Source organism: Patiria miniata, unplaced genomic scaffold (assembly GCF_015706575.1).
Source record: "Patiria miniata isolate m_02_andy unplaced genomic scaffold, ASM1570657v1 HiC_scaffold_9, whole genome shotgun sequence".
In the NCBI taxonomy this organism is placed as follows: Eukaryota; Metazoa; Echinodermata; class Asteroidea; order Valvatida; family Asterinidae; genus Patiria; species Patiria miniata.
The window spans coordinates 16630484-16656558 of record NW_024037076.1 but is presented as its reverse complement, the minus strand read 5'-3'; the positions used below and the strand labels follow the sequence as shown (position 1 = coordinate 16656558).

At 40.4% G+C, this 26075-nt stretch overlaps 2 protein-coding genes across 3 annotated transcripts; one reads left to right on the top strand and one right to left on the bottom strand.

The window, feature by feature from the left end:
- Window positions 1-299: 299 nt before the first annotated feature.
- Window positions 300-14282, top strand: LOC119720769 (sodium- and chloride-dependent glycine transporter 2-like). 2 transcript variants are annotated; one of them, XM_038190604.1, is made up of 12 exons: window positions 301-642; window positions 1763-1894; window positions 3490-3835; window positions 6905-7037; window positions 7511-7645; window positions 9390-9493; window positions 9756-9880; window positions 10912-11024; window positions 11693-11821; window positions 12130-12345; window positions 13235-13399; window positions 13596-14281. In XM_038190604.1, exons 1-12 carry the CDS (start codon window positions 492-494, stop codon window positions 13800-13802), a joined length of 1956 nt encoding a protein of 651 aa, XP_038046532.1. In that variant the 5' UTR covers window positions 301-491; the 3' UTR covers window positions 13803-14281. The 2 variants fall into 2 exon arrangements, with proteins under 2 accessions (XP_038046535.1, XP_038046532.1); XM_038190607.1 differs by lacking the exon at window positions 12130-12345 and having other exon boundaries at window positions 300-642; window positions 13596-14282.
- Window positions 14283-15327: 1045 nt separating this feature from the next.
- LOC119720773 (cholinesterase 1-like) lies at window positions 15328-24533 on the bottom strand. The gene is made up of 9 exons (XM_038190611.1): window positions 24046-24533; window positions 23605-23764; window positions 22400-22477; window positions 21718-21836; window positions 20887-21054; window positions 20426-20660; window positions 18257-18647; window positions 17732-17913; window positions 15328-16938 (listed from the first exon to the last, which is right to left on the bottom strand). Exons 1-9 carry the CDS (start codon window positions 24409-24411, stop codon window positions 16823-16825), a joined length of 1815 nt encoding a protein of 604 aa, XP_038046539.1. The 5' UTR covers window positions 24412-24533; the 3' UTR covers window positions 15328-16822.
- Between the last annotated feature and the right edge of the window lie 1542 nt (window positions 24534-26075).

Here is a 26075-nt window from a genome sequence, read left to right as displayed (position 1 = left end):
CCAAGAGATATATAGAGGCGTCACAGAGTTGGGTTCAAACATTTCGTAAAGGGGTGGTTTGGAAGAGAGAAATACATTTCCCACCAATTTTGCATTGAAATTGAAGCTTATTTTAATTATGTTCAAATTTAAATAATTTAAAATATTAAAACCAAGCAGAATCTGTGGGTGAAGTGTTATAAAACAAACATTGAATGCGTTATCTCGCGGTGAAGACAAACTAGCCTCCCTCGGTCATCCATGGAGCATTATATTTTCCCTTGGCTAAGCTTCGCCTCGGGAAAATAGAATGGCCATGGATCACCTCGGGAGGCTAGTTTGACACCACTCGAAGCATTCAATATTTGTATTCTATGAGGCTCATTGTGTGACAATTATTGTTGTCCATAGAATCGCCACGCACGGCAAGTAATCCACGCACAGCCAGTCGGTCCCAAGCTTATTACACACTCCTCTGCAATACCATACTGAGCAAACATTTCCAGACTGACATGATGGCAGAGTCCGGTAACAGTGACATTCCAATCGAGGCCCGTCCGACGTGGGCCTCGAAGAAAGAGTTTTTCTTGGCCTGTCTTGGTTGGGCCATTGGCCTGGGCAACGTGTGGCGATTCCCCTACTTATGCTATGAAAATGGTGGAGGTAAGCAGGCCCGTATAATTAGTGCTGGCTGGGAGGCTTTTAGCCCCATAAATGAGACTCCAATAGTTAGTAGGCCTACTGTACTTCCTCCGTATTGAGAGCTAGAGCCATATACTCTATGCATGCACAATTTCCGGAAAAGTTGTGACTGGGACTGGGAGGCTTCTTTTAGCCCCATAAATGTGGCTCAAATACGGGACTTCCTCAGTATAGTTAAAGCCACACCAGTGCATCCGAATTTCCGAAAAAAGTTGTGTTCAAGAACTTGAGGAATTTCAAATCGGGAGTGTATTATCAAAAACTTCCATTTTCCTAAAAGTGAAACACAATTTCGAACTTTGCTTTTCAATTTTACCGATAAAAGACTGCTATAGGGCCAAACTCAGAAAAGAACTTGACACGAGTTTAGATTAATGTTGTAGTACTGAATTTCGTTTTCCCCACCACCAAATTATGAAAGATGTCTCCGCCCCCTAAAGGTAAAGTTTGTCCAAAATTGTGTTTCAATGTGTAATTCTAAATTCAATACTGTAATCCTGAATTCAAAATGGTCTAAGTGTCTCTCCTGTTGGGCTCATTTCTCCAACGTTTCCAAATAGAAGACCCGCCCACAAAAAGATGGGAGACGGCTATTCAATATTGTCCGTCTTAATTTCGGCCCAAAAACCCATTTTATTTCACTAAAATAAAAAAAATTAGAGGCGAGTATTCTTTCATCTTAACGAAAACAATTTACACAAATTATTTTGGTTTTGCTGAAAGAACATTTACCTTTATTGTGATCCGTGGACAGAACTTTAAAAAGGTGGTTGTTTTAATAATTCCGTAGCTTAAAAAGTACATAGGACTAAGTGATTTGAATGATCTTGTACTGGCGGATTGTTGTGTTCGATTTCTCGTTCAAAATGTAATAACTTGTGCATTTCTAGAAACAAATAGATCTGTTTTCGAGGATAGAAGGTTAAGCAATTTGAAGCCTTCATTTTCAGATATTTTTGCAGCATAATTCACGGTCTGCTACATACTTTTCTGAAAACCTTGTTTCGTATACCTTTTGTAAATGTGTTCTCAATTTGTCAATTTCACCTAAATTAAGTGCTGTTTCCACCTATCTTTGCAGGTGCATTTCTGATCCCGTACTTTGGTGCACTCTTTCTGGCCGGTTTACCGACCTTCTTTCTTGATCTAGTGCTTGGACAGTACAGCAGTTTAGGCTGTATATCGGTCTGGAGAGCCGTACCTTTACTGAAAGGCAAGTGGAATTTTCGCCGAAAACTCCATATTTTAATCTTCACTAATTATGCCTAATAACTAAAATTTATATCTGTGTGTAGGCCTACATGAGTGAGGCTGGGGTAAATTACAGTACATTGGTAATGCTTGGAAGCCGAAAAATGAAGTATTTTAACTTACGTTGCTGTTTTCGCTATTATAGCGGAGGAAAGCTCCGTTAAAACCATAGAGCTATATTAAATTTATCGTTTCGGTTTGCGGTAACACCATGTGGTAATAACTACTGCTTAGAAGATATTTAGTTCTGAAAAGAACTTGTACTGCTTAGAAGATATTTAGTTCTGAAAAGAACTTGTCCTGCTTATTATCAGGACAAGTTCTTTTCAGAACTAAATATCTTCTATGCAGTAGTTATTACCACATGGTGTTACCGCAAACCGAAATGATACCGATACTCCACCATGCAAAGCCTTAAATCTTATATATATTAAATTTAATATAGCTCTATGGTTAAAACAAAACTAACAGTATTGTCTATATTATGGCTACATTGGACGCCTAGACATTACCACTCACTTCGCCGAGATATTCGAAAAGCCGCGTTACCACCTCGCAGCGCCGAGTATATAACGCGCCGCAGCTAAGCATAGGTTTTCCCGGCTATTTTAAAACACGTTTCATTCAAATTCATCAACTGGAATGAATTTCGTCCGAATTTTTTTTACACGCTTTTAACAAAACTAATTAATCATTTACCATTCAATTTTAAAGTTTCGTCACCCTCTTTAGTCACCAGGTCGAGAATACTCGTCATTACAGATCAAATTCGTCTAAGCTGTTGCCGAATGGCAGCATTCAGAGATCGAATTCTTCTTTTATAAATCAATTAGACGAATTTGATTTCTCAATAACAAGGTTTGGCGTAGACGAGACGAAATCGAATACTCTGGGACGAAAACGTGTTTTCGTTGTTTGAATTTGCTTGAGCTAAATTTGAAATTGTCTGACAAAAGACGAAGTTTAACATTGAAAGTGCACTAAATCGATGTTGATAGATGTTGATAGAATTTAAATAATAGAAACGGTGAATTACGTTTTAAAATAGCCTGGAAAACATATATTATCGCCCATATCTCGAATAATCGCTGCGGTGAGTAATGCCTGTTGATTCCCGGAATATCCTACCGTTCAAACAGCAACAGAATTTGAAACAAACGACCAGCAGTGTTGTGCTCCTATGCATTACAATATTGACAGACTAACAAAAAAAGATAAGCTCAGTACAATTCAGGGAAGAGTTTATTTTCAAAATGCGATATACGCCATGCATGCTGGTCCCTTTTAGAGCCCCACTCTCTCCTGTCCTGGCTTACCAAAGTTAATTTCGATGGCTGTTTTATACTTAGACACAACCAATGAATACAATCCAGCGAAAACTGAAGTTTCGAAACAGCTGTAATTATTATTATCATAATTTTTTAAAAAGTTTTACAACCTTGCCAATTTTGCACTTGAAATTGAAATCAATTATGAAATTGATATATTGCGTTTTTGGAACCAAACCCTTTTTTTTGTTATACAAAACGTCAATATGTCATTTATTTGATTACCCAGGATTAGGTTTCAGTCAAGTCGTCTATTCTTTCATTGTTGGCTCCTACTACAACGTGGTCATTACATATTCAGTCTTCTATTTCTTCGCGTCGTTCACATCCAATCTCCCTTGGACTGGGTGCGACCACGAGTGGAACACCGCCCTCTGTAGCAGTCTGGTCTCCGACTGTCTGGGCGCAGACGGCGTCATCACATTTAATAACACGTGCCAGAAGCTAGGCAATCTTACTGATCAAGAGTTGGAGAGTTTAAATGTAACGATGACAGGAGATGAAGACTACGATGTGTCGAATTACACTGATCCGTTGGATGGCCTGAGACGTTCTTCAAGCGAAGAATACTGGAGGTAAGTAATACTAAATAACTAATTAAAGGACCCGTCCAAATAATTAGCCTTATTGCAACTGATATCAGTTTTAGGGCTAAACATCTGTTACAGTTTTGATATTTGTACAAACGTGGTGAACATCTGATGCTAATGGTTTCTGTGATATGATATTGAGTGAGTGTTATAGCTATATATAATATAAAAAAACAACTATTCTTACGATAGAAATAATTATTCTTGACGGCACATTTTTGTAAAAAAGAATTGTAAATAATTACATTTTGCATTTCCCTAATTAAACCCCATTAAACTAATTAATGTTGCTCACAAAGCCCTATTAAAATGATATTTACAATTGATTCAGAATAGCTAGAACAATCATAAAATAACACACGTTGTGGTTCAGAAATTCACTTTTGCTGTTCGCATGGAGACATGAAAGTACATGTATGGGCCTTATGCACAAGCCGGCCATATTAAAATGAAAATGAAATCTTCAATTTTTGGAACTTGCGAAGAGAAATGAAAGCATGCAAATTACTAATTAATTCAAGTCTGCTTTAAAGGGAAAATACAACATTTGCAAACATCAAAAAACGAAATGATCAAATTATCACAAAATACCTTACTGAATTGTTAGGGACTGACAGTCTTAAGCATCCTTTAAAATCGTGGTACCTGGTGGGCTAACATTTTCAAGAAAAACTGTATTTTTTTCAACGCTGGTCGGCCGACCTGCGTTGGAGAATGTTTTTTTTTCTCAAAAACTGCTCTTAATTTTTCATATTTAGTTATTCTGACTTTTCTTTGCAATTGATCACACACCTGTGAAGGGGTACAAGCCTGCTGGACTGATTCTCTGACCTTACAATTCCCCAAAGTGTATTAATTGCTTCGTTTCATCTTAAGTGGGGTCAGGGAACCAGACTACAAGAACATGATAGGTTTTCTTGGTTTTTCCAGCATGTACAAGCCCAAAACATGAAACAAGTCAGTTGAACAATATTTTATATAACAAACTAATCCTCCAAATCCATTTATTTCTGAAAATTACAGCAAAAGCAAATGTTGTACATTCCCTTTAAGGAATAATTTAAAATTTGTAATTAAACATTCTCTAATGTTTTAAGCCAGATTAAAAAGTGACGGTAAAATAAGGCTGCATAAATAGTCTGGCGCCGTCCCATTCAACAGTTAACAATTTATGAAATACATTCAGGGAACTCGACAAAAATGACCAACTCGTGCATAAGGCCCATACATGAAACAAGCGGCGTCAGACTAATGCATATAACAGGGTGAAAAAAAGCAGAGTTGTAATGACTCGAGTCAATGACTCGACTCGATTCCCATCGGGTAACTGACTCGACTCGAGTCACTGCGAGCAAATGACTCGACTCGACTCGAGTTCCTCATCAGCAGACTGGACTCGAATCGAGTCAAAGACTAATAACACTCGAGTCCCAAAACTGTTCGAAATTATATTTGCGGTGTCTAACGGTGCAAAGTTATTTTATGTTCGTGCACTTTGCGTTGTAGCCGCTTATTACGTACAAATATACCCCTTAATCACGGACTCCAACCTCGTGGGTTTGTAATGTAGCGCACAAACTACTATCCCGGAACCAGACTTTAAACACATTTCCCAATTATGAGCTTCATCATCTGCTTCCGGCGATTTCTTAAGCCCTTGATGGAACCCCGGCTGAATTTATGTACTGCTTTAAAAAAAAAAAGTAGATATGTTTCTATATAGTCAGAAACAGTTCTAAATGTATATGTTGCAATTTAGTTTGGATGTTGTCAGCGTAAACATTATTCCAGACCCGAAGCCAACCAGAGATAAACCGACGTTGCACGTCTTGTAAACTATTACGTAGATCTTTAGTAAAAACGTCCAGCAGAAGCTGTCTATTGGGTACCATGCAGCATATTTAAGTCTTTGGATCTTGATAATAAATTGGTGCCTTGCTTGTGTTCCTTCTCCGACTCTGTACTTTATTAGATGGTGTTCAAATATCAATGACTCGAATTGAATCGAGCAAAAAATTTAATTCGACTCGACTTAACTCGAACACTAACTGTCACTTGACTCGACTTGACTCGACCTTCTTGACGCAATGACTCGACTCGACTCGATCGAGTCGCTTCCTAAAAAATAACTAGACTCGACGCGAGTCACAAAATTCAATGATTCGTAATAACTCTGAAAAAAAGCTACATCACATACATGAATAGACAAGCTTCGTGAAGCTGCTCCCAAAAGCAAGTGTAAAAGTCACAAGTGACAGTCCTTCAGTGAGATAGGTAACCTGTTTAATTGACAGTAAGGCAGTCAGTTGGTCAATGAGGTACAAAACACCTTTGATGATTGTCGACCGCCCTCTAGGACCAGCGGAAATATTTGTATCTAACTCGTGCGTCTATATCTTTCATAGGATGCGTTCGTTTAGCTCACATGGGTCGACACGGGTCAGCCCCGTGCCGTTCGATTAGCTCTGACGTCATTTTCGAGGCTCAACCGGGTCAGCCACCACATACAGACCCTGCTCGTGGAGCAGAGTCAGTGGTGGAAATACGTTACACGCATGCGTTGTTCTTTCCACGAAACGGACAAATATGGCGACCGGACAGCGGAAATCTCAAGTGGACTTAAAAAATACCTTATTTGAAGTCAAATGGTAATAATTTGTTGAGTTCATTGCGATTTATAAGGCTATAATTCCAACCAAATCCGAAACGGGCGTCACGTGGGGATCGTGTGATAGCCCGCGGTTTAACGTTCGAATAACCTGGCTGTCGTGGCTAACCCGTCTGCCTTTACTCGAGTCGATCCGGGTGAGATACTCAAACGCACCCATGATTATGTCTTTCAATATTTGCCTCCTTCTTGCAATGTTATCCCAGCTTAGTTTTCAAGGACAAAATGCATGAATTCTAATAATCAATAGCCACCAAAATAAGTTCAGCGATGTATTTATAGAAGTAATTGAATAAAACATGGCAAAATTATTGTATTATAACATGTAATGCAGGTATACACGTATTTTGAAAGATGTTCTTAGCATTTTCACATGTGAATGTCAGGTTTGCAGTCTTGCAAGAGTCTCCGTCCATGGATGAGACGGGAGGCGTGGTCTGGCAACTTGCCTTGTGTCTGCTCTTCGCTTGGATCGTGGTGTTTCTCTGCGTTGCAAAAGGCATCAAATCATCGGGAAAGGTATCGCCATATCAGTGACCTTTCTTTGGCGTAAATAGGCCCGAAATTTCGCCGGGCAAATCACGATTTGCATGCCTGGTATCATTTTGTGGGCAATGAACTTGACGGCTTGTAAGAATGAAGGGTGGAAGCCTTGAAGACGACTGCGAGCTCGTACTGCTGTGTAATTCGGATACAATTAGGCCCTTAAACTACTCTATTTGTCAATGGAGCGTATAAGCATCCTTTTTTGTTTCAAAATGGCGATGGGGATTCAGGACTACTCAGGGTGATCTCCTTTGGATGGCATTTTCTACCAAAAGTCACATTTGTTACCCCCACCCAAACAAAAAAGATCAGATGTTTGTTCTCAAACACCTTGGAGAGTTGTATATTTTTCATATTTTTTGAAGTAGGCGGAATTATCACTGATGTCTATGGCAGTATATTTACTGGGCTGCATCCTTATTCATTGTTCTACCTTTTCCTATCAGGCTGTTTATTTTACAGCTACCTTCCCGTACGTGTGCTTGTTTGTGCTGCTCATTCGTGGTGTTACACTTCCTGGCTATTACAAGGGCGTGGAATTTTTCGTGACTCCTCGTTGGAATACACTGACCAAACCAAAAGTAAGTGCTTAATACGTAATTGTGACATACATTCCCAATTTAGCAGGATGTTTGTGACCTACATATAAAACTTGTGGCTATGTACATGTATGTAGTGTAGCTATTGTAAGATCGCAAGTGTAATGGCCTTTCTAATCGTATTGTTTGCTTCCTAGTGCAATCAGAAGGTCTTATATAATCCTATATTAAAGATATAGTCCATCATTTGTAATTTGTGCATTTTGTTCGTATGAAGCAACAAAAGTGTTCAAAATCTAATGAAAGATACTGAACAACTAACCTGATGAAGTTTCAGCTCAGCTTCAGCTGTATATTCCGAGAAAAACAGCATTCTAGGATCTCAATTTCAAATCAAAAGTTGCTAAATCATGTTTTGAATTGTTTTGAATTGCAGCTATACGCGATGTCGCGCACTGATCCGACGAATTATAGCAACCGCGCCCTGCTGTGCGTCGTGCCAATGCTTGCGCGCGCTGCGCCGAATAACAAAACGAACTACTAATTAAAATGTTCCTACGGTGCGTCTTAAGACGCACCGTTGGAAAATGACAGCTTGCCGGAAAGAATAATTTCACAGGGAGTTTAGTCCACTTCCTATCTTTCAACCAAGTATTTTTTTCAACAATAATACGCCAGTTACTTTTTCGGATGGCTGCAAATGATGGACTATAGCTTTAAAAGATCCCACACTGTCTTTCTGTCTTTCTGATTTCTGTGTGTCTGGTAAAAAGGCCTTAGGAGTGTGCGGAAGCGCCAAATGCAAGGGGTAATGGAGAAGTTTCCAGTGTATGCAGGTCCTATGCTCCAATTTCACTGTTCTCTGAAGTCACGGTTGCCACGTGAAAAAAATTATTTGTAGGCCTATTCTTTTGCTTGTATGGCAAATTTGTTTCTTTCAGATTTTCAATATTTACATATTACAACATTGTGTATATGAAAACACTCCAAAACATATCGCTATTACGCATGCAAAACATAACGTTGATGATGAAAAAAATTGCGCCACCAAGGTTTACTAGGCTACGCCCATTGGGAGTCCACATGCAAATCGAAGTCAAAGTAGTACATTAGTATATGACTTCACCCGCTAGTAATATAAATAACCTCACACCGGATTACACGTATAATTCTATGCTTTCTGTTCTCGATTCAATACAATACTACCCGAGCGTAAAGTCTAGGGAGGGAGCCCCTCTAAACGGTTGCGAGAAAGAGAAGCAGCGATGGAAGGCTTCGGCTTTACATAGCTAAGAAAGCGATGTAGAAAATGGAGCTACAATGTAGAAACAGCGTAAAAAATGTTTCACATCTATTGATTAATTTAGGCCTATTTCAATATTGCGATTAATCTGTGCAACATGCGGTTCGAACAATTTTATTCCATATATTGCAACAAATTGTGTCGTGTGTAGTATCGTTCAAAAATCACGTATTTAACTGGTTCCTTGTTCTTTCACCGTTATTGCACCCATAACCGTCCAGCTGCAAGCTCGGCCTGGATAATGTTCTCTAAGGCCGTGTTCGAAACGGGCTTCCAGAGCTACGGCTACGTCTATTGTCGGCGCGTCCCCGCGTATTTTCAATGGGGGCAGACCTAGACCTAGCTCTAGACAGCTGATTCGGATGCAGCCGATAAGACTGACCTATAATGCCCCCCTTGTCAGATTACAAGTCTTCTATTTTAACATTATTTGTCAGGAATTCATTTCTCTTGTTTCCACACAATATTGTTTGCGCACCCCAGGTTTGGCTGGATGCAATCGGTCAGATATTCTTTTCTCTAGGGAGTGGCTCATCAGGAACACTCACTCTAGGATCGTACAACTCGTTCCACAATAATTGTCTCATGTAAGTATCATTATCAGTTTTGACAGATATGGTATGCAGTGTATAGTGGTAAGACGTATACTCGTCTATATCTCGACCGCCCAATAAATCTACCTTTTACTACTTATATTATTATAGGCCTACCGTAAAAAAACGCCCCAACACCATATGGTTTTTATGCATCAGGAAAATAATACTTGTAATTCTATATGTAACAATGGCTCGATATACTTCATGGTTAACTAGATTATGCATGGTATATTTTGTATTTGCTCTGCTCCAGTGACGGCTTGATCGTCCCACTTATCAACTCGGCAACCAGTATTTTTGCCGGCTTTGTTATCTTCTCGATTCTCGGGTACATGGCTCACACACAGGGAAAAGACGTCAGTGATGTGGTTTCGCAGGGTATGTATGATGTGGTTTCGCAGGGTATGTAAAAAAAAAAACCCCAAAAAACCACAAAACACCCAAAACACCTATATATCTTTTTTGGACTCTGAAATTAGAGGTATTTTGTATTTGTCGCATTAAAAATTTAGAACTTATTCAAAATGACAATGGTATTTTTTTTTAAATTAATACATAAAATATGTTTACAATTAAAGTCATTAACAGATGTTTTTGAAGTAGTTGGAATGTATCTCTTAAGGCCGCATCCGAAATACTAGGTACGGCTTGCAACCACACAATGTGTCTATTAGAAGTAGCTGCGGCTACTCACCATTATATCCACGTATTTCGCTGCTGGACCGTAGCCAAGAAATTTGAAGGCGGCCTTATCTTCGTCTTTAAAGGGGCATTACGGCCTGAAATCCACAAACATTTCATGTTTTGGATTATTTACTTGCACTATTTAAAACGTCTAGTTAAAAGGGACTAACCTAATGTATTACCGGACCCGAGAAAACGGACGGGAAAACCCCGGGTTGTTTACATCGGACACGACGGGGTACGCAATCGTTTTTTGCTGTCGTTTTCATTCAATGCACGATGCAAGTTGTGTGTCAAACATTACACACAGCACCAATAAACTTGCACGTGTGGTTTCTTACACGTTCGCAAAAGGCGGACACAGTCTTTACGGCTGATCACATGCTAGCACTGAACAGCCCGATTTTTTTTTTGGGGGGGGGGGTCGCAAAAGTGGACCCCGAAATTCGTTCTCGCCGGAACAACACAAGAATAACACAAAAAGCGCCCAGTTTTTTAAAGGATAGTTGTGTGGATGTATATATCCTACTTTAATTGTTCTTTCCGATTAAAATCATTTCGTTCAATACACGTTTTGTAGACCAATTGGGCGTATTCAAGGCCGTTATATCCCTTTAAATGCCCTTTCCAATTAGCATAATTTCGTTTAAAACGCGTTTTGTAGCTCAAATGGGCGTCTTCCAGGTCGTAATGTCCATCTACGTTTGCTACTTTCTACCACACAGGTTACGGGCTTGCATTCGTGGCCTACCCGGAAGCTGTTAGCCGCATGCCCTTGGCGCCATTTTGGTCTGCTTTGTTCTTCTTCATGCTGTTCATCATTGGACTTGACACACAGGTGATTACCCAGTCTCTGTTTAAATCTCAGAGCAGAGATTACATAACCGATCACATGGTTTGGGAAAGATACAAAGATCATTCGCGGAATACGGTGGAAGACCTGTGATAAGCCAAATATATGTAAATTTTATGGAAAACATCGCTGTTACATCACATTATTTTTGGTATAGGCTTTCCCGGTAATTTTAACCTTTGTATCACACGAATTGCCTATTTCGATACTTACACAATTCGCACAATTCTTCAAATAGGTCTGAAGATTGGGCGCATTTTCTAAACGTATACGTTTTAAGTCACCAGAAACGAAATGTGACGACAACAACATTAAAACGAATGACAAAAAACGAATTTGCGCGAAAAAGTGCCGGAACCATTGTTTTCAGCGAAACGCAAACCAGTGTACACGAATATGGAGCTCAGTCGAATGGGGGTGCATACCTATGTTCCCCAATACCGATGTTCCCCGAATCCCAACCCAAACTCTAACCCTAGCCCTTACCCTAACCGCAACCCTAACCCTAACCCTAATCCTAAGGATTTCGGGGAACATCGGCCCCGTCGAATGGTTAGGAAGTGCCATACACCTGTATTGTTCATTAACATCATGCACAGCGTCCATAAACTATTTTCAAGGCACCTTAGCCTTCATGTGATTATATTTTGCAGTTTGTTATCATCGAGAGGAGTGTGACTGGTCTGGTAGATGAGTTTGCGTTTCTTCGTCGTCATCGATTACTGACTTTGCTCGTCTGGTGTCTGGCCATGTTCTTCGTGGGACTGATATTTGTGACAAATGTGAGTAATAATAAACCAGAATGTACATTACAACATCACACTTGAATAAAATTGCTTTTGCTGTGGCTTGGACTGGTCTTGGACAATATTTATTATTATTAACTTGTTATTAATTTAGACAAGAACATGCAAGAAAACAAACTGAACAATTATTTTTTTATATGCACTGTTTATTTTGACTAGACTTAACCCGACCCTGTCCCAGTTATTGCCTATATGCTGCGTCTGTACACAACATTAAACGCACTTCAGTTTAAAAATATTGAAGTTCAGCAAACATGACTGAATATAAATTTGTCACTATACAGGCAGGACCATACTGGCTCGCATTCGTTAACGCGTACGCGCCATCAGTCGCCCTCATATTTTTCGTGGCTGGCGAGTGTCTGGCGATCAGTTGGCTCTATGGTATCCGACGACTGTTGAATGACATCCGATCCATGATTGGCGACAAGGTCGTTGATTTCCCTCTATTTAAGCTCTATCCGTTCGCTTGGGCTATGATCGTGCCATTGTTTTTGTTGGTGAGTTAACTTTTCTTGCATTATTACACAGTTTACTCCTTTAGTGTTTCTCTTCATTTTGCCACACGTAAACCTAACCCGAAAATGCCTCTTAAGCTGTTTTTTTCAGAGAGGGGGAAACACTGTGTGGACGTGGGCAAGTCCACACAACGTCGCTGCTACCTGGTTTATGTGGACCTCTTTTGTTCGGACGTCCACACAGTGAACGCAATGCTTGCGCACACCCATCCATCCACCCACGTTTGTTTATGATGTAAATCGAGGGTTTTCTTTTGTTCCTCTTCCCTTTTCCTTTGTTTGTACTTTTACTTTTTCGCAAGAGCTCTCATTGGTTTTGTACACGTTTTCCAACCGAGGAGTCCTCGATTCGGTTTCTGTCCTCGATTCATCGATGATGTTGCATGTGTGTGTCCTCGATGTACACCATAAACTAACGCAGGACACATTATGTAAATGTGCAGCCCCATAATTTTGGATTTCCAGTTTCTGTGCACCTATTTATACGATCAAACAAAGGAAAGATTGATTAACTTCTGGACTTTTATATATATTTATATATGAAAATATGCGTTAAGGCCATTTGGGGAGGGTTTAGGCAAACCAACGTCATTCAGTCAAGTGATACTATTTGCTTTTTACCGGTAAAGAGGGCATTCAACCACTAATAAACTCCACCAGGGTTAAATTTTGAGACACGAGAGAGTTGAAATCCTGGTGCAGGCTGGGGCAAAACCCCAAATATAATAACTAAGGGTTTTGTCTTAAAAGAGGGATTTGCGGCAGAAATCAGAGACGCCTAAAATAACAGCTTCGTTTGAGTGCTCAATTATGTTTTTCCCACTTTCACACTTATTTAAATGTTTACACAATTGTTTTCCCTTCAATTTAGATCGTGGTGGTATTTAAATTTATCACCCGCACTGAGCCGCAGTACAACGGGCCACTGCCGGCATGGTCGGCTGGTATTGGCTGGAGTATCTTCATCGTGGTTCTGGTTTGGATACCACTATGGTGGATCTATGCCATGATGACGGAAAAGGGAACACTCAAAGAGGTATTTTGCAGACCTAACCTAACATCATCGAATTGTATAAACTGAAAGAAGCGAAGTATTGATTCCACACTGCTCCAGGTGTAGCCGGTGATCTCAACAAAGTTATTCACAATTCTGAAAAGTTTTTTTTTTGCTCCGAAGAGCTGCGTTGTTCTCGCAAACAATGACACCTTATCTACAATCTCTATTTTCGCAGCGCCTGCAACAGTTGGTGAGACCACGTGACAACTGGGGCCCTGCCCTTCCTGAGAACCGCCTGCATGCTTGGCAGGTGCACAGGCGGCTAGGCACCAGTATGGGAGGCAAGCTGAACCCGGACAGCAAAGGCTTACAGAAGAGAGATGACGAGATGCAAGTAAAATACAGTAGTCTTCCCGACCAAATTGAGAACAATGCTGTGTAGTTGGGAAGTTAGTCCTCGGAGCCATAATACGGTTCCAGTGGTGTTGGCGCAGACGGTTAGGTTACTCTCTCAAGCTATTAGTAGATTAGGTACTAAAAATCAGTGCTTGATTATAATTATATTATAATTTTTTTAACTTCTGAGAGTTTTGGTGTTTTGTTTTTAATTAACTTGGAGTGATTTACAAAAGATGCACTGTTTTAGGGTCATGTGGGATTGATAAACTTGTGTTATTTGATACAAGAGGCGGTTCGAGTGGTGTTGGCGCTAACGGATACTCTCTGTACTAAAACAGTGCTTGATTAGAGATAGGGTTTTATGATTGTTTTTAATTTCTGATAATTTGGTGGTTTTTTATATTAACTTGAAGTGAGTTATTACAAAAGATGCACTGCATTGCAAGGGCGGATCCTGAACACAATTTTTTGGGGGCCAAAAAAAAATTTGGTCCCCCCAAAAAGTGGGTCAAAAAAATTATGGCGTGGGGTTCGGGGCCCGCTTAAGGGCCCCGAAATTTTTTTGGATTCTAGATGCTCTGTGGTGCGATCTGAGGCAATTTCTGACCACTTTAACCAATGTTTTTTTTTTTTTGGGGGGGGGGGGGGCATGGCCCCCTTTTGGCCCTCCCCCCTGGATCCGCCCTTGCTGCATTGGGGTCATATCGCCATATGCAGGATTGATCAAGTTGTGTTGATACAAGACTCCATTCCATTACGTTGCTTAATCTTGAATTCACTGTTTTGTGTCAAGATCAATACATGCAAATTTTCCAAGACTGGGGAGGCAAGTGAACGAATATTTTGGTTTTCTTAAATGGTTCACACATTACGCGTGAGGCAGTGGTGTCTTAAAATAAATCCTAAATAGTTGTTACCCATTTTCTTTGTTGATTATATTTGAATGTTTCTGTGGTCGGAGAAATATGGATTAGCTGGAATGCCTAGTCAGCAAAACAAAAATATTTATTTATTTTTAAGTTATGCTAACGGTTAGGTTTCTCTCTAAGGCTATTAGTAGAACTACATGTACTTTTCTGAAATTAACTTGGAGTGAGTTATTACAACAGTTTTGAGATTATATGCAGAACTGATAAAGTTGTGTTATTTGATTCAAAAGGTCGTTGCATACGTTGATTTTGTTTTATAAAACATGAAATTACGCCAAACGTAAAAATGTTCCAAATATAGATAGGCAGGTGAAAGAATATTTTTGTTTTCTTAAACAGCTCACACATTTTTGCAAGGCAGTTGTGTTTAAAACAAGTCGTTATAATTGTTACCTATTCTGTTGTAAATTATATTAAAAATTTTCGGTGCCGAGAGGCAAAAGGATGAGCAGAAGTGCCAAGCCAGCACATTTGTTTTTGTTTCAAAATATTTTTTTTTTCAAGTTATGCTATTGGTCACGTTACTCTCAGGCTATTAGTAGAATTACATAATTATACTAACAATCGGTGCTATATTAGAGATAAGGTGTTTCGTATAATAATATTTTAAATTTGTGATAATTTTTTTTTTTTTTTTTTAACCTGGAGTGAGTTATTAAAAAGGTGTACTGTTTGGGGTTAGGATATCATTACATATGTAGAATTGAAAAAGCTGTGTTATTTGATCCAAAAGGCCGTTGCATGAGTTGCTTTTGTTTCTATGAAGCATGACAATACGCAAAACGTGAAAATGTTCCAAAAATGGAGAGGCAGGTTGACGAATATTTTGGTTATCTTAAACGCTTCACACATTATTGCGAGGCAGTGGAGTCCAAACATATGCCATTCATCATTGATACCTATTCTGACGTAAATTATATTTGAATCTTTGGGTGTTGAGAGGGAAATAGATAAGCAGGAGTGCCAAGCCAGCAAAATCTTGTTTTATTTATTTATTTAATTTAAAGTTGTGTTGTCGACATTCTAGTTAGAATATATATTTTCATTTCCCCCGAACCCAGGCCTGCATGACCAATTTCAAAGCGCTGGTATGGTAAGCGCTGGAGACTGGTATTTCATGTTGAAGCAGTACTAAGCAAGGCAGGCCAAACTGACATCTCTAAAAGCCTGTTTTGCACCTGGGTAACATAAGAAAACTAGAGGCGAATTGGGTCTCACTCGGCATTGACATTCTTGTTATCTATTTAATACGTCGACGGCCAATTGGGGCTAAAGATGTGTAGGGTGTTGAAGGACCCAACCATCAAAATGGGTCTAAGGCACGGTGTCAGTCAAAGTCAGTGAATATTTCTGCAACCCTCTCCAAATATGTTTAAATTTCGGTTGCGTTTGTGCAAAGATTCGGATTTGTTTTTGTTTTCGGCAGGAGAGAGGATGTGACACCCTACAGGGTGTGGCTGTGAGCTGATTTTGAAACGCAAACATTGGGAGGATGACTCGCAAGGCATTTGCAACGAGGTTCTGGAATGAAAGAATCGCCCATGATGTCCTCGTGCAAAGTTCAGCGGTTGATATAAATAACTGGTCAAACAGTTTGAAGGCGTACTCTAAAATAACTTAACCTACCAATATGACGAACCCAGCTTAATCCAACAAAATGATTTATCATGAAATATCCTTTAAGTTAGCGGACAGATAACACAATCGCTTTTATAAATATTTGGTGCCGACAAAATCAAGGTCAAAAGTGTGATCCGATTGAGCAAAGAGCAACTGATTTTGTTTCCTTCACTGCAAACAATTTTATATTCAACTTGGTTTAAATTGAGGTTAGCCAGAAAATTAAGCATTCTTTTAACATTAGAATATTGACAAACGTTAACAAAAACATAACAATATGATCAATTGTTAAACTGAAACACTGTTCAAAAGAAGTGCAAACGGTTTGAAACATGATTGGAATGTACACTGTAAATATTCAAGTATTACAATTAGAACTGTGAAAAGAGGACTGTTTTGTGAGTAAATTAATTTGATAAAGAATGAATCTAATCTTAATTTTCTAAGATTTTATCTATTTAATGTAACAAATTGTAGTCTTTCCTTCGATTTATGTGAGTATTTATTTGTTTTATTAATTCACATTGATTGCTTTGTACTCGGCGAACTCGTTCCTCCAATCGGCCAGATCCGTGTACTTCCAGGTGGAGAATGCTTGTCTCCATTCACGTTCTGCTTCATCCATATCGGCTGTGTCAAGAAAAGGAAAAAATCATCACCTGTTAGAAATGATACGCTGAACACAATAAAAGCTACAGAGGTTCAAATTCACGTTGCCGTTAAATTAATGCATATTTAACAACATGGGCGTCCGCAGAGGTGTCAGTGTAGGCCGGGGAGGGCTAATGTCTCCCTCCCCGCCCGAGAACTTTCCTTTCCCAAACTACATCCGCAAACATGGTTGTTGAGCGCCCTTTACGATACTTTTATGATACTTACGCAGGTACATGTATATAATAAGCAGAGAGATAGCTCAGTGCAGTCGATACAGGGTAGGGTTTTGCACCGCAAGGTTGCGGGTTCGAACCCTGGTTTTGCGCCCGAAATTCTTTTCTTTTCTCATCCGAGGCTTCGGAGGATTTTTTTAAAGGGAAGTAAAGTCCGAATTTCATAATGTTCAAAATCATTTTTTTTCTCATGTTATATTCTTTTCTCATGTTTTTCGGGAAAGTAAAGTCCAAAACGCCATAAGGTTCACCCATATTCGAATGTCTTTTGGGAGAAAAGAAATGCTCCCAATTGATACTAATTGAGAATAGGCTAAAGAAAGTACAACGATTGTAGGAAAAATGTGCTCTAAGGGTCAACGTAAAGTCTTGCCAATCCGGTTCGGCCGAAGCTAGACCCGTTCAGGTACGACTGGGCTATATGGCGTGAAAAGGATTAGTAGAGTCCATCTGATGTCCCGGACAAACACAACCGGAGACAAGGCAAGGTTAGAACAAACTCTAAGTTTCGGCATCACTTTAATGTGTCAGCTTACCGAGCATAGTGTTGAGCTGAATGATGTAGGAGTTCCAGAAATAAGACTGCTGACTCTTGAGTGCCCTGGATGTGGGCAGATTTAAGCTGAGTTCCTTGTACTCCAACTCCGGGACGGTAAAGCGGGGCCAGAAATCGCGCTGGGAGTCGGGAGGGGAGCCTTGTGGCGGCACGCCAGGGTTTCTGTTCAAGAGGAGGACGTTTGTATTAAATGTTGCATGTTCAATAGGTATTCTTGCCATGAATAACTGTGTGCATAATTTTTGGGTTCTATGATCGGGGTTTCAGCTAAAGTGTGAAAATTACAGAGGATGGAAGCTGTCGTGGGACTTTATTAGGAAGACAAAATTTACTTTTCCTATTCACCTAGAAAAATAATTCAATTAACTTGTATTTATTTTGTAATCCGTACAGGAAATAGGTTATGTCATGGGGTATGTATCAAGAAAAGTGTTGTTTGAACCCAAATTGGTATTTGATATCCATTGTCGGGTTAGGTCTGATGAATGGCAAAGTTATAACCTACCCAGTTTTGGCAAAAGTGGTCCAGAACTCCATAAACTCGACGGACAATTCTTTTTCTTCTACCGTGAATGCGGCAAAGAAGGGAGCCTCATTTGGGACGAAGGGAAGGCCGAACACAAACGGGATGTCTTCAGCGTGACCGCAACCAAGCCAACCTGGTCCGCCGTAAAGGACGTATAAAGACACAGAGGGCACGTGCGTCATCTGATACAGGAAGACACTGTCGTTGCCATGGAAATGGAAGCGCGCCACCATGTCCGTCCCGCTAGCAAAGTAGAAATCCGTCGCGAACTCCACGTACGAGCGATAGTAGTCATGGTCGCTGAAGTCTGCCTGGGACCAGTCAATATACTGCATTCCGATAGCGTCATGAACTAGTTTATTTTTACCATCTGACAAAAAAAGATAATATTGAAGAAAGTTTCTCAAAAGAACCAGCTTTATTTTTCGATAATCACAGAACATGAATCATTCATATGTTTACAACGTGCAAATTATATTAAAATAATATCAAAATTAGTTTCCAATCAGACCGGAGGGCGTAAAAGAGGGAACCTCCTCCTTTTTGAGTGTAAGTACAGTTTGTATACTCGCCCTTTGATCTAACTTTTATATAGGAGCGCTTATTTCTAGGACCCTGGCCACTTTTCAAATTCGTCAAAGCTGGGCTTGGGGGGCGCTTTTTCTACAATAATACACATTGGAAACATGCGCGTTGTCCGCCTATTCCCTGCAGTACGCTGCAACCTATAGGATGCAACCTTGTATTAAACTTCCCATAGACACAGGTGCTTAATGCCCATACGTACTTCAAAATTCTTCTAAAAATACTCGGAACTCTCACAGGTGTTTAAGCTGCACAGTAAAAAGATGATCAACATGTCATCTTTCATTTGTAGCCATCTTGAAAAACGATCACTCCACAACATGGCAAAATAGCGCCACTTTCGAGTCCAAATGCATCCAAAATGCTCAGAATTGGAAGCTCCAAGTCCGGGCCAGAGGTTCATAGACACATCTCTTCAATTCCTCAATTGTATGGCTCTCAGAACTCTCTAATATAGAATATTTTGATGGTGTAACTTTTATTCATGAGCTCGGTGGATGGATTTAGGCCTATTTACAGGTGTGCACCCTTTAGCGAAAGGCCTAAGTGGAAAACGTTTAAAAGGACAAGAGATTCACAATTTCTCGTTTTCTGTTTTGGCCCTTTCTTTTGTATGATAGGCAAACGCGAAAATCGCGTGCATTGTGCAACTTTTCAGGCGTTGTGTTAGTTGCGAAAATAAAACCACTTAATATCCAAAAGACGCATTTTATAACCTAACTAGTTGAACGGTATGAACTGAATGGATATTACACTTTAGGAGAAAACAGTGGAAACTATAACCTTTTGATCAGGAAATAGCTAAGAGTTCGTCAATAGCATTTCTTTTTCCACTACCTTTTTTTGTACAACACCGTCTGCAAATGGTGCCCGTCTATTCTGTGCAAAATGTATGGGAGGCCACCACACAAAGCTTATCGTAACTCCATCTAAAACACACGTTAAAATTGTGCAGCAGCAGGATTCCAGTCAAACTAGTGAGTTTGGCGGTTTTGAGACATCATTTTACATTGAGAATTTTTTTTTTTTAATTTTGCCGACGCGCATGGCTACGGCGACGCGCGCGCATACCAGAAACGGGAGCCTTTTTTTTTGGGGGGGGGCGTATGTTTTACAATATTCATAACAGTTGCTTTACAATTACTGCAGTAATCTTGTATTTTTTTTCGTTGTGGTGTATTGTATTTGTAATGTTTTGTATTTGCACATTGTGTATAGTAATTTGTATAGTCATGCAGTAATCCCGTATGCTGTTATTTCATTTCACTGTGCTGTATTGCATTTTTAATGCATTATATTTGTACATGCGTGTAGAATCATGTAGTGTATGTAATGCAAACCAGTTTCAAACTGTTTGGGCACACTCTGGGCAAAGAAATAAAATAAACTGATCGTTAGAAACCACCAGCGATTCTTGATTTCTTCATCAAAGTGATCATTAAGCCATACGGAATAATTGCACTGTTGTTCAGTACAAGCACGACATTTAATCTGATAATAATGCGATAGTCTACTTTTGGGACATGCAAATGATCATACATTAAAAAGGCCCTACTTCCTTACCCAGATAGAAGTCACCGGCGATAAGTTCATCAAAATCCTGTCTGCTCAGCGTCGGAGGTTCCTCGGAGGTAACGTAGTCGGAGAAGCGAGGGTTGGCCAATACACTCAGCGTGCCTTCATCTTTATTTGTGCCTAGGAGAAGGTCAGCGTGATTGTACCGACCAGTTGCGTACAGAGCTTCTGGTGTGTCGACCAAGAAGCTCCCATCCACTACCACGGCGGAAAGAAAGGTGTTCTAAAATAAGGGAAAATAATTATTAACGAAAAAGAAAGAACAAACAACGATCAAAACCAGACGTATTCTGAACATAGTTTTATACAGTAATGTAATTTGATTGATTTATAATTATTTGGCAATTGTCAGCATGAAGTCCCAGGCAGGATGCGACCTTGAACACGGGAAAGGTACAGCTACAACCCGTAGTTCCCCAATGCATTTGAGATTATATCAAGATAGTTACAATGTCTATTGCCCCGTAAAGTTCAGTTGCGTTCTTGTCTCTCAGGCAGTTCACCAGGGCGGTACTCTCAGATACTCCACAGCCAAGCTTCTGCCCGATGTCTAAAGCCTGCTTTCGTAGCCTCTCCTTGTCCTCGGAAAACGCCCAAGGTGAAAAAGCTGTACCACTCTGAAATGCAAAAAAAAAAAAAAACACGAAAATGGTTTTGATACTTTGTATTTCATCATAGACAGGACACTACACTGCTGACAACCATTATTTTCTTGTGTTACTATTGTTTCGGGTTTATAAAAAATATCAAGGACTTTCACTCTGGTCTTGAGGATTATCATCTCAGGTGACCCTTTCTCCAAATTCCCAGAAGAGGACAATCTGTTTATGGTTGGTTCATGGTTCTATTTAACGTGATCACCCCTTTCAAAGGAATCAAGTGACATTTTGGTCCTTAGCAAACGGTACCCTTGTTCAGCATCCTGACTTTTTGTTGATGGGGTTTACTAGGACATCAGCCTGGGGGTTTGGTCGGTATCAAATCAGGGCATAAATGATTATAGTGAGCATACGCAAGGTATACCGCCCCTAGCGTGGTAAGCATTTTGATGGACATTTTGAGAAAAAGGGTGATAACACCTAAAAAGTTGTCATCGCTGCAATGCTATCACATATTTTCCAACTCCGGAGATGTATACCTTGCCAAAAATCGCTATGACGATTATTCCCCTCATTATACCGGTGGCCAAAATGTTGGACCGAGGCTGATGGCCTAAACACACTGGGTTTCTGCAACCTCGTGTGGCATCTGCGGACAACCTTATTAACTTCAACTCTCACCTGCATTATTGCACGGTCAAACAGACCCACGGACTGTTGAGACAGTATTTGAAAATGGACGCTGGCCGATCCTGCACTCTCACCGAAGATAGTAATGCGGTTTATATCACCACCGAAAGCTGTTACGAAAAGAAGTAGGTCCAAACTTAAAATGTAAGGCAGGAAATGCGTGAACGTTATCGATTGTGCCTTTCTTTCTAAACTAGTGTCTGACACCATCATGGCAAAATGGAGTAGGTTGAATTCTGGGCAATTGGATGGGGGTAATTAGGGGCGCTGTTTCCCATTAACGATCTCTGAAAGCCGTAGTGCAGCGGGTCATCCGTTTCAAAGACTGCAGGTACTAGTGTGGCGTGCAAAATTAGGGGCGTGCAAAAAAGGGGGGCGTGACTGTATTATGTTACATGTTCTTGCCATTTTATGCGGTTTATTATTGTGTTCAACATTGGAGTGCCGTATTAGTTCATTTGGAGACGATATCTCAAGATACATCCTCTAACCGAAATAACATTTGTATTATTTTTGTGATATTTCATGGTAAATGGTTCAACTGGATTAAAATTCCATTGATTCAAAAACCAATACTGACTTAGAACTTCATTTCTGATTTATCTGGCAATGTGGTTTATTTTTTTCAACATACGATTTTTGTTGCCACGAGAGAGCTGTGTTTTATACTCGCCTGCAATATTGTCCTTAATCCACTCCAACGCTAGGACTTGATCCATGAGTCCAATGTTTCCCGGCAAAGCTTCATCACCTATACAAGAAAATGGCATGGCAGATCATAGGCATATTTCCACAATACTCACGCCTATTTAGATAAAGCCAAGACAAGCCTGCGAATTAAGCTAGTGAAGATATGATCTATCGGCGATTTGTGTGTTTATCACACTAAAGTAGATTTTAGTAATGGGATGTAGACAAAAAAGGACGTCAGCAAAAAGCAAAATCCATACATTTTTGTTTTAAATGTGAGCGGTTCATGATTGTGAGAATGTGGGTTCGAGCCCCTACGTGGCCATGCGTGCATTTTGTGCCCTTGAGTAAGGCACTTGTACCTCAATTAGGCCTTCTCCTCTCAACCTACGCATTATATGAGTACTGGCATTATCCAATACTGGGAAGGTATAACAGACTCACTGTGGAGGAGGTGTGGCGCCCCCCCCCCCCCCCCAGCAGCATTTCATGGACTCGAGTCTGGCCAAATCGTTAAGATAGATGGGCACTCCGTTCCTGTGAAAACGGGTTCGTCCCCTTTTTGCAGTGTTATAACTAACACGGGCTTTGTTGACCTGCTACTATCTACAAAAAAGGCCAGGCTACTTTTACCATCTCTCAGCCGGGGGGAGGGGGGGGGGGTGGATTTCGCCCCGGCCCCTTTAGAGTTAATTTTGTTTTACTACGTATTACTCTATTTTATTTATAATTACGAACTCTTTCTCCCTCCCCCTCCCCTCTCGCTCGTGGTTGATTTGCAGGGGCGTAGAAATGTCATTTTGTTAGGGGGAGGCATGTTACGCTCTTTCTATGGGGGCGGTGTTATACACACTATAATGGACAATGCTGGATGCTTTTCAGGGCGATACAAGCGAGCAATTAAAAAGGCACCCATAATGACCGATGGCACACAAAAAGGGCACGACTTTTTTCTTTAAAGGGCACTTGTTCAGAAGAAAAAAAGGCACTTGTTAAAAGAAGGCCACTCTTTACAAAAACACAAATAAACTGAGGGGGGGGGGGGGGGGAATGGTGAAAAAGGGCATTTGAATGGAAAGGAACAGTCTTTACAAGACATTGGGGGATAAATTCCCCTTTATCCCCACCCCCTTCCGCTATCTACGTCTATGATTTGAAGTTGAGGTATCTTTGGAGAATGCAAGTTACCTGTTGTGAGAAACCCGAATGCATTCAGGCGATAATTGATTGAGACAACGATGACGTCACCCGATGCAACCAGTGGCTGCCCTTGATACAACAGCTCACGACTAGATCCAGTACTGAAACCACCACCATGTATCCAGACCATGACGGCAGCGCCCTCTGGCTGTAAGAAAGAGACATATTTCATTTGGATGTGCTAAGTTTTATGGTTGAAAATCTACAGAATTATGACACTGACAGATGAGTACTTTACTGTAAGGTTTCAACACCATGAGTTGTGGTGTTGGTTTTTGTTGGTTCAACCGAATATAGCTGCATCTTCAGTCTGCATCTTCATTGATGAGCATAATTTGTTTTCATATGATTTTACTGTCTAAACGAGGCTTTGGTGAAGTTAAATGCAGTTCATTAAAGGTTTAAATCTATACTTGAATCCACACTCACCAATGCGGGTTTTGGTGCATAGATGTTGAGATGTAGGCAGTCTTCGCTAACGGGTGCACCCACAGTTGATGGGTCCTGCATACAGGCATCTCTGAAGTACGTGGCGTCGTATGTACCGACCCACGGCTCTTTTGCCACCGGGGGCCTGAATCGCAGCGGCCCCACGGGCGGCTCAGCGAATGGTATCCCCTTGAAGACATCAATGGTTTTGTTCACACGGATGAATTGGGACTCCTCAAAAGTCTCGGTGGTGCCGACCAGAACTCCTTCTTTCACGGTAACAGTGGGTTGATCTTGGGCCTTCGTTTGGGCCAAAAATACACCAATGGCTACGATCGTACGTACCACCATGTACAAATTACCCATGTTTACGAGTGGAATTGGGCAGCCAATTCCTCTTATTTATGCTTACAGGATAAATGGTCTGTTTGACTGAGCTCGTGTGCTAATGGACCGTTGTGAGACAGCAAAACTTGTCAATCTTGAATCCCAAATCAAATATTGGTCATAGGTATTAGCCTTTTTGAGATAGACACAATAGGGTGGACACAATAACATGACACTATTCAGAGGGGTACATTTGGGCATAGAGCAAGGAACATTGGGTAAGTTCCAAAGTTTACCCCCTAAAAAAGTGTCACCTTTAATATTGTGTTTACGAAAGAACTTGAGGTTATTAATGAGAACAAAGACAGACCCGCAATGGATGCCCATTTACAATGTTCCCTGCCCCATATTCCTATCCCATTAATTATGGCCATTGATATTGCTACGCCCACAAGAAACCCCAACCCCTTTTAGTCAACATGGAATGTTCCATGTTATAACATGTTATACTTGTAAATTCCAAAGCTTTAAATATATGTCAGAGTCCCTTACGCAAGGCCCTGTCTATTCGGTGGCTACGTCAATGGCGCATGACATGAATTAAACAAAAATAAACAAATCTAAACAATTTCAGTTGGGAAAAAAGACTAAGAGTACAAACGGCAGCGCAAGTGATCGTTTACATTAAACTATCTCTTAAAAGAGTAGGCCTATCGTTAAAAAATGGGAAAACTAACCAAAACAAGCGTTCTTAAATAAACACGACTCATACTTAAGAAAACTTCGAAATATTTGTGTTGATATTCATAGCTTTGAGACCTAAACACTATCAGATATTACAAATAAAGTTCACAAAACTTGCAAATTCATCGACCCCTGACACAGCTTGTCACAGGGAGCTTAACAAAACAAAAGGATTCGAGCCACTGCTTTTTATCTCGCAGCAATGACATATTAGTCACTTTGTATATTTACCGAGTTAGCATGATGTTTGTCAAGGGCCGGTTACCTATCAGACTAAACTACCGGGTGTGACGTAACTGAAGTTTGCTTTTCTGAGAAGAACATATAACTGAAAGCGTATTATGCACCTGATCGCCATGTTGTGCTAAACATGTACATGTAAATTAAAACCTTTTGATACAGTTTATTCATTCCTCATTTCAGCTGGTACATCACGCCTGAAGATAACCGTATAAAACCCTGTCTGCCCAAGCTTCTTTTAACAAAATGAATTCTGTTGTATGTGCACGGTGCCAGGTAAACTTTTTTCCCCAAACAAATGCGTATTTCAAGTGATTCCTGGTAAAACTCATAATACCTCGCAGGAATAAAACACCGCAACTCCGACGATTCCCCCATTAAAATAACAAACCAACCACCCCTTTAAAAACCCGGAATTTGCAAGGTACAAGCTACGCAGTCGACGTACTAGACAAGACCTTATTTGTTGGATACGGATTTCACAACTGTCATTGGTAGGAGTGGAAGACGGTAGTGACGTAGCATCGGTGGGGGTTGTTGTTGTTGTTGTTGTTGTTGTTGTTGTTGTTGTTGTTGTTGTTGTTGTTGTTGTTGTTGTTGTTGTTGTTAACCACCCACCCCCAGTATTTTATCGCGAGTGTTCATAGGAAAAGTGTGTTCAGCCCACCCCCCCCCCCTTCCCCTTCTAGCCTCGCTTTTTGAAATGACAGAGGCCGGGT